A 9333-nucleotide genomic window follows, 5' to 3' on the forward strand; every position below is an offset into this window, starting at 1 on the left:
GCGAGAAAGGGGCTTTACAGAGGTTCGGAGAATGAGGTCTGTGTGAAGAGCTGGGGTTCATTCACAGTGACAGCCATCACAGAGGCTCGGGGGCACCCCAGAGGCACCGGGACGTGACCTCGGCTCCCTGCGATTCAGTTTTGTCCCCTGCGACATGGGCTAATCCTGACACCCACTTCCCAGGGGTGGCAGGCGCGAACTGAGCCGGCATAAAACTGTCTCCTTCCCACTTTGGCAACGCTCCACACGCAGAAATCCCAAAGCGGCGCTGCAGGGGGCCCTCTGCGGCCTCGAGGTCGGCCCCGCTCCTCACCCTCCATGGGAGCAGCCGCTGGGACCCGTCCACCAGGCCAGCCGGAGGGGCCCCGCGCTAGGACAGCTCATCGGGGGCTCAGAAATCAGGGGACCGTGAGCCCTGGAGAAATCGTGGAAAAACCACTTCCCGCCCCGCTCCAGGCGCGAACCCCTCGCAAACATGGCGGCCGCCAGGCAGCCCGGCGAGGCGCCCCTCACAAACATGGCCGCCGGCGCGCCCCCGGCGTCAGCGTCCCGCCCCCCGGCCCTCGCGCGCGAGTCGCCCCGCCTGTGACGGAAGGAGCCAACCGTCTCGGGTCACAGGTCTGCGACGCCTGACGCTGATTGGCCACCCTCTGGTGACGTCAGACGCCGCCCCGCGGGCTCCGGCCCACCAGGTCGCTTGTCGGAGGCGCTGGGCCGGGCTCGGGGTTCTTCGCGGCCCTGGGGCGGCGGCGTGGGCGCCGCTCACACTCATGAGGAGCCGGAAGGTGAGGGGGTCGAGGCCGGGCAGGGACTGCTGGCGCGGGGGCTGCGGGGACGGGGAGGGGCCGAGGCCACGCCCCGCCGGCCCGGGTGGCGATCCGCGGCGGAGTGGGGTGCTGCGGGGTCCCCTCGTGCTGAGGGGCGCGAGGTCAGCGCCCGCCCGCGTCGGGGCGAGAGCAGGGGGCCCGGGCGGGGGCAGGGGGTCGCGCCGCACGGTGACCACGCCGCGGCCCAGCCCCTCTCCTCGCGGCCGGTTTTGGGAAGCCTCGTGGTTGCTTCCGACGTGGCGGCCGACGCGGTCTGCTCGGAAGGAGGCGATCTCGCGACGAGAAAGGCGTTTCGGCTTAGGGGTGTTTGTGTGGGGGCGACCCACTTGCCCGGTTGGGGGCGATCCAGTTTCCCAAGTTGGGAAAAAGTGTAGTCGATTCTTGGCGTTTTGGAGCTGGCACCTCAGAGGTGGTTTTAGTCCATGATGAACCTGAAGCCAGAATGCTACCAAAACTGATTCTTGCAAATCGAGAATGGAAAATATCAGCAGCAGAAAGTCAGAGAACCCAACTGAAAAATGGGCAGAGGTCTCTAGTAGACGTTTCTCCAGAGAAGATACACACAGAACCATAAAGCACAAGACGAGGTGCTCGGCATCATTAGCCATTAGAGAAATGCAGATCACACCGGCTGGGGCGGTCTAAGAAAAACAGTGACACGCGGTGGGGCAAGGTCATGGAGAAATGGGACTCTCCTGGATTCCGGTGGGGATGCAGAGTGGTGCAGCCGCCTGGAACACAGTTTGACAGTTCCTCAAAACGTGAAACGTGGCATTACCTGGTGACTGGCACTCCCTCTGCTAGGTATGCACGCAAAGAAACTGACAGCAGGGCTCGAACAGATACCTGTACCCTCAGTTCATGGCGGCTTTATTCACAGTCGCCAAAAGGTTAGAAACACCCGGTGTCCGTCAACAGGTGAGCAGATAAGCATGATGCGTGGTATCTATACGGTGGACTATCATCCAGCCCTCAAAAGGCATGAAGTTCTGATCCACACTACGTGCAGACGAACCTTGGAAACATGATGCTGAGTGAAGTAAACCAGGCACAAAAGGACAAATACTGTTTGATTCCACTTATGTGAAATATCTAGAATGAGCAAATTTGAAGAGACATAAGTAGATCAGAGTTTACCCGGGCTGAGATTAGGAGGGAACGGGCAGTTACTGCTTAATAGGTACAAAATTTTCTGTTGGGGTGATGGATGGCACAACATTGTGAATGTAATTAATGCCCGTGAATTATACGCTTAAAATGGCAAATTTGATGTTACTTCAATGTTACCACAGTGAAGTTAAAGGCACCTGCACCAGGTGCCTCTAACAGCCACCGCTGAGCCTAGGGCCCAGCCGAGTTTATCTCTGCCAAGGGACCTAGAGAGCTGAATTTTAACAAGCCCATCCAGTGAGCCTGTTGCACCTTAAACTTGGAGACCTGCTGCTTCTGGGGGTGTGCTAGCATTTAGAAGCAAAGCTCTGCAGAAAGAGCCTGTTTGGTTTAGAGTCATGGACCCAAGATGACCCTGGTTCAGTCCCTGCTGCAGGCAGCAGGGCAGTTCCAGGAGGTTGGCTTTGGGACATTATATCTGGGGTGACCTGCGATGATGGAGCAGGGACTTGCAAGCCAAACATCACCTTTGTAACCCTGGACGCGTTTTTTTTACCATAGTTGTCCTTTTCGAGGCTGTTAAAACAGCAGTCACAGAGCCTGGCTTATCACCATTCAGTAATGGTGGCATCGGGGCCATCGTTTTCTTAGAGAACCTAGCTTGGGAAGAGTAAGGAGTGTTGGGATTTGTCTTGGGAAGGTTATGCTAGCCAGTGACGGTCTCGGACTAAAAAGATTGATTCCCTGGTCTTAAGAGTGGCAGGTGTTCAGGGACATGCTTGTCGGGACCAGGTGGTAGGGTTTTATCCCAATGACAGAGACGTCATCGGCCACTGTTTGCAAGTTTCATCACCTCTGTAGGCCTTGGTTCCTTCCGGGCATCTTACCGGCCCTTGGAGGTGATGGAAGCCCAGCTCCCCTGCACCCCCTCCTGCGATCCCCTTGATTGCACTACAGGTCACTGGGTGCCTCGTCCTGGTCTCAGCTGCTGTGCTTTCCTTTCCCTTCCTATCAGTGTGATCAGTCTTGGTCTGTCTGTCCCACCGAGCCTTGGTGAGGAGCTCCCACCTCCAGTGGCCCTGCATGGTGGGGACAGAGGAGACGTCATCGTGTTCTCTGTTCTGTTGAAGCTGGTGCCTTTCATCTGTTCCCTCGTATGCCCCTCCTGGATGTTCAGTGCTAGGGTCTGTGGTGACAGTAGCTTGCAAGCATTTTACTTAAGAACCTCTACCTGCCATTTAGTTGAGCTTTAAAATAAATTATTTCCTAAATGCAGTGTGGCATCCAGTATTGGGTCCTGGGAAAGTGTGTGAGTGGAAAATCTGGTGACCCTTTCTTGTTATTTAAAAGACTTGGCATTTGGGATAAAAGAGAGACCGACCAGTTTGTTAATGTTAAGATTTATCAGACAGAAGCTAACTGCTTTAAACTGATACAATTAGGACTCTCTGTATCTATAATTGAGGAGAGATGGGGGGATTGTTGTTTGTTTTTTATGTTACCTTTTATGAAGAACTTTGACACTATAATAAAAGCTTGAGAACTTCCAAGGAAAGATATGTGCTGCTAATCTTAAACATCTTCAAAGTTCATTTTAAAATCTATTAAATTAGAAATGGGTGGTTCATAGAAACATGAAGGGGGGGAATTGACCCAAACTTCCAAAATCATGGAAGGAGCAGATCCTTTATCTTAAACCCAAAGAGAATTTTGTTTGAGTTTGTGCATTTAGACCACAGAAGTCTTTCCATAAAGACAGTAAAAATGTCAGTGAGAGGCTGTTGTCTTTAAAATATGAGACTCATCTTGGATCACTTCAGGTTTTTTCTTTAGGGAGTTTCCACCTCCATGCTTGTGTTCGTTTCATAAGAGCATTTTCTGATGAGGCCTTCTGATGGAATCTAGCTCGCAGGTGGAGTGCGCTCCTCGGCCCGCCTGAGAGGCAGAAGTTGCTCGGCAGCCGCGTTGGCCTCTGCACAGGAAGCGGACGTCACCAAGTCTGCCAAGACAGTGTGTCTGGTAAGGCCTCGTTAGAGAGTAGAACAGGAAATCTTGATGCATGTTGTATGTACATTTTTACACAAAATTTCACTCTTGGGTATGTTATACTAGAAAACATTGATGGTTGCTTGTATGCCAGAGGGGAGAATATTTTAGAGGAAGAGGTAACAGTGCTGTAATTATTTTCAGAAAAAGATACATTCTCCAGAGTAGGGGTTTGCTCTTCAAGTGTTCACCCATCTGTGTGTGTGTCTCAGGACTGGGTCTCCAACAAGCGCCCTTGTTAGTCCAACTTCTGGTGCAGTCTTTGAGGGGTGTTGGTGTTTGATTATGGTCCTTCACCCCAGAAACATTAAGGGATTGGTCAGTGAGCCAGGGAAAGGAAGCTGCTGTGGTCTGCAGTTCACAGCCTGTCTCCGGGGGGTTTTAGTGTTTCGGGTTATGCAGTTGACCCCTAGAGCAGGCTGCTTTCCGGAGCACACAGAGATCCCTGCCTCCACAGGGCTTACGGTGTAGTGGGGGTGAGGGAAAATGGGCTTCTTTCGTTGTAATTACATAACCATACAAACACATGCTTCTGAATTTGCCCACAAAATATGACACCCTTAGGGAAAACCAAAGTTGTAGGATTAATGTTTGGAGATGTTTCTAGCTCTTTCCCAGCTGTGGATTTGAATTCTGTTCCTTCAGTGGCAGAACAGTGAAACAAACTGTCTGTAGGCAGTTCCAGCTATAGCATTTATGTTGTTAAAAGAACTGTGAAGAAATGTTAGTCTCTGAGATTGAGCCTTTCTTCATTTGCTATCCTCTTCCTAAATGTATCTGGTTTTCCCTTATATTTTTCTTTCTTGGTAGACTTCCTCATCACACAGAGCTACTGAGAGGCGAACATCCAAGAAGTTCAAGTGTGACAAAGATAGCCTTGTGAAGTCAGAGTTACAGAAACTGGTAACTAAAAGTGATAGTGCCTCCTTGCCAAAGATCATACCTGAGGCCCCTGGTGAAAATGAGCCTCCAGAATTTGCTGGAAGCCAAGTATTGTTTCTGGGAAATGAAGTTGGTGCCCCCATGCCACATGAGGGCGAAGGCCTTCCCCTCAGTCACCACAGAGTTGTGGATGACAGCTGCTCAACAAAGATTGGAGACAGCCTGCCCCTGCCAAATCACAGAGCCAGCGCGGAAGCATCTGAGAGCAGCTCCACAGTGCAGGATGAGGCAGCCTCGGAGGTAGAGAAGGTGCAGAAGCCACCACTGCAGATGGACAACAGCGTCTTTCTAGATGATGACAGCAATCAGCCGATGCCAGTGAGCCGATTCTTTGGAAATGTCGAGCTCATGCAGGTAAGACAAGTGTCTCGGTTTGCCAGGGCTGCTGTCACAAAGTACCCTAGATGAGGAATTTATTTTCTCATGGTTCCGGAAGCTAGAAGTCCAAATCAAGATGTCAGGAAGTCCATGTGCCCGCTGGAGTATGGTAGCAGCTCAGCACAGCCCGTAACTCAGTCTCTGCCTCCGTCCCATGGCCGTCCCTCTCCTCGTCTGTCCCTTCTCCTCTGTCCAAATGTCCTCTGCGGATAAGGACTCAGTCACACTGCATTAAGGCCCACCCTGATCAGTTTGGTCTCACCTTAACTAGAAATGGCTGCAGAGGCCTGTTGGCAAAGGACGAAGGCTCAGGCCACAGGGCCGGGGCTCAGGCCACGAGCCTGTTGGCGGCGGGGGAGGGTGCTGTTTCGATCCTCAGCAACTGCTGTCATCTTCCATAAGTACTCATTAGCAAACTGTACACTTAAATTGTGTACTCCTAATTTATTGCATATAAATAATACCTCGATGGTAAATAAAAATATAAAATAATGATAGTAGTAACTGTAACCCCGGAGAAGAAAATAAAAAACATTAGCTGCTCTGGGGCACTTCCCCCACCTGTCCCAAGCTGAGAACCGCGGCCGTGGTGACAACGGGCACCGTCCTGCGGCCCTGGGCACCTCGGCGTGTGCTGCTGGGCCTCCCGCGGCAGGGCTGGGAAGTCATGTTTGTGCTTTGTTCATACATCCGCCCAACACTTGCTGGCCTTCCGCTCATCCTTTTCTTAACCACATCCTTTCTTCCTTAGAATATTAAAGGCAGAGGGTCAGACTCCCAGCAGTTAATAGGAGGAAAGTGCTTCTCCCGAGAGAGAAAAGGAGGGAGACGATGAGCACAGTCTTGTTTCTAGCCCAGTGTTTTTCCTTTGCCTTGTCACCTCATCCAGCCAAGATCCAGAGAGCGCGTGCTGGGACTCCGTCCTCCTCCTGCTGTGTCAGTTCTTACTGAAATTGGTTTTTTTTCCTTCCCTAAGGACCTTCCACCAGTGTCTTCATCTTGTCCTTCGATGAGCAGACGAGAGTTCAGAAAAATGCATTTCAGAGCCAAAGATGATGATGACGACGACGATGATGCAGAAATGTAGATAATAAAATAAATAAAATAATTTCTTTACATATTTAGTCAGATTACAATTCAACAATTTAGCAGATTACAGGATTCATATAAAATTTATCTCAAAGAGCTGTTCTTAATCAAGAACTTGCTCATAGAAGTGAACAAATAATGCAAAACACCAAATAACCTGTGATATGATCTGAACTGCTGTAACAATCTTTGAGATTGTAAAGCTGCTGTCTCCATGTTCCTGTATTTTCTTATATTTGTATGTGTGTGTATATATATATATAAAAGGATGGTTTGAGTCAGCTGAGGGGGGTTGGGATTAAATAGTGGATACATTTGTAAAGAAAAATATTCACTTAAATAGTTTTAAATGAAGATGTAGTTTTGATAATACGCAAGTTTATTTTCCATTGTCAGATTTTGATCATTCTTGTGATTAATTCAATGCCAGTTCTTAAAGAACTCGACTTTCTCTGTATATGATGCTAATATTTACCTTGGAAATTTTGCAGAATACATATAGGAAAGAAATAAAATGTGTTTTAAAAATATTTTTAAAGAAGTCTTAATTAGGTCTTGAAAACTCTTCCTTTCCAAAATGTTGGAGAGACAAGCGGAGAAAATGAGTCCCGTCCTGAGTTTTGTACCCAGGCAGCAGCCCGGGAAGGGAGGCCCTGAGCCCAGTGGCTCTGACGTCAGGGTCACGGCCCCGCGAGTGGAAACGTCGGAAGTGCTCCGCACACCTTCGCCCGTGTCCCCGAGGTGGCTGGCTGCCCAGTGGAGGTGTCCTCTGTGGTGCAGAAGCCTTACCAGGTGCAGTGGTTCCAGCACCTCGTGCTTCGGGGAGAGCTCTGGGCCTCGTTCTTCCTGGTGGAATGTGAGGAGAAGCAGTGTGGGCAGGCAGCAGGCAACCCCGAGGCCGGGACGAGCAGAGGAACCATCCCCAGGTGAGCGACTACCAGTAAGAAAAGCCGCCTGCAACGCAGGAAGACCCTTTGGGATTTTTCATGAGGAAGCAGGAATCTTAACATTTATCAGCTCCCAGACATTTTTGGTTTGATTATAATGGCAGTTAGATTTAACCCCATTAAAATGTCCTATGCAGCACAATATTTGACGTAACAAAAAATGGGAGCAAAATGTAGTTGCTGTGTCCGGTAGGAAAATTCTCAACTCTGCCGTTCAAAACCTGCCCTGCAGGAAAGATACTTTTCCCAGCCGTCACTCTTTGCCTCCAATATGCAATATCCATTATCAGCTGTGAACTTCACCTTCTATAATTTTGTGACTTATTAATCAGCAAATTACCCTATTTAATAATTTGAAAATGTTGCTTGTAAAATCATTTTATGACAGAGAAACCCATTCACACTTGAGATTACTGCATGGCTGTGGCTGTTCGGAGCTCCTGGCACCAGTGGGGAGGGAGCCGCCTCAGCCTTGAGTTCTGTCTCCTGTAAGCCAACCTGAGTGAGACGCACTGGCCCGAGTCCTAGTGCACCTGCAGGAAGGTGTGTTACCTTTCCACCAAAAAGCTGGACGAGGCACCTGGATATTCTAGGCAACCCCTGTTCACTTGGAGTTTCTAATCTGAACTGACAGAGCGTTATCAGGTAGAAACACTTTCCTAGGCTAACTGCACTTTTAAAAATTCGCCCTTTGGATGTCCCAATGTGTGCTGCAGTTTTCCTTTCTAATTTATAATATAGCTTAAAAGGCAGCAAGGCTTTGCATTGCCTTAGGTGCCAGCTGGCTTCATAAAGGTGAAGAGGTTTCATTTCTTGTGGCAGTTTGAAGGATCTTTTTGAAGTACAAAAAACTGCAGGTGGAATCTCCTAGGTGTGGAGAAGGCGGCAAGGATGGCAAATAAGGTTACCATCACTAGCGTAGAAGATTAACATAAACGCGAGATGTCCCATGTTAAAGATATGGTACAGACGAGCGTCAGTTTTTCAGAGCCCTTGCAGGTGTTTGGGACGGCTGGGGCGGCTGGTGAAGGAGTAAAGGGGTCAAAGAGCAGAAAACCCTTTCCATGTGCTCACAATGCAAAACAGCACAACAGACAATGTGCCTTTTGATAAATTAGAGCAAGGCCATTTCAAGCTATCTTCAGGACCAAAAAGGAATGTACATTAAGCGCTAGGGAAAAAAAATAAAATTTCAAAGAGTGTATGAAAATATATAGTAAAATTTTACCCTAACTCTGAGCACTCAAGCCATATAGCCAGACCAGCAATCTGTCAGCATTTAAAATGAGTGCCTGGCCTACTGTAGGAGAGCAGCTGTGTTAGGAACATGAATTTTTAGAAACAATTTCTAATGTTAAATCTGGAAAATACCTACAAGTGCTTGAGCAGCATAGAGGAATATTAGACCATCCTGTAAGTATTCTTTGCTTTATCACAAAACACAGACCTGGGAAGTTGACACTAAACTAAATTGTCTTCTGCTCAGTCTGGCACGTCTGTGTCAGGTCCCAAAGACCACCCTTGGGCTTAGGGAGCCACGAGGAGGACCCCCGGGACTCCGGAAAGCCGATACACTCACGGTTCTTATCCCAGAGAAAGGAGGCGACGATTAAAAGCAGGGAAAAGGCGCCCGGGGTAGAGTCCAGGAACGCGAGATGCAAACTCCCAGGGTCCCCCAGGTGCAGCTGCACAGGGTGAGGTGTCACCTGCTGAGGGGGGCCCGCCGGGGAAGACCCCCCAGCCGCGGCATCCGGGGCTTGTCCTGCGGTTGGTGCCGAGAGCAGGCAGCTCCGCCCCGAGGTGCAGCTGGTCCCGCCGGGCCCAGGGCCGGGGCAGCTGCCGCAGCGCTCACGGGTCACATGCCAGCGTCCACCGCACGGCCAGGGCCTCCCTCGGGTGGGAACTGATGACGCGGAAAATCCCAGGAGGAACGTGCAGGGTCTGGGCGACCCGGGCCTGCCACGTTAACAGTAAAAGTTCCACACACAATCAGC

The 9333-nt window shown here is 50.1% G+C and overlaps 1 protein-coding gene across 1 annotated transcript; it reads left to right on the plus strand.

Annotated features, from left to right (window-relative positions):
• The first annotated feature begins 663 nt into the window (after window positions 1–663).
• Window positions 664–6922, plus strand: C2H1orf174 (chromosome 2 C1orf174 homolog). The gene is made up of 4 exons (XM_037828697.1): window positions 664–785; window positions 3843–3956; window positions 4794–5279; window positions 6280–6922. Exons 1-4 carry the CDS (start codon window positions 771–773, stop codon window positions 6388–6390), a joined length of 726 nt encoding a protein of 241 aa, XP_037684625.1. The 5' UTR covers window positions 664–770; the 3' UTR covers window positions 6391–6922.
• Window positions 6923–9333: the final 2411 nt, after the last annotated feature.

This window comes from Choloepus didactylus, chromosome 2 (assembly GCF_015220235.1).
Source record: "Choloepus didactylus isolate mChoDid1 chromosome 2, mChoDid1.pri, whole genome shotgun sequence".
Lineage (NCBI taxonomy): Eukaryota > Metazoa > Chordata > Mammalia > Pilosa > Megalonychidae > Choloepus > Choloepus didactylus.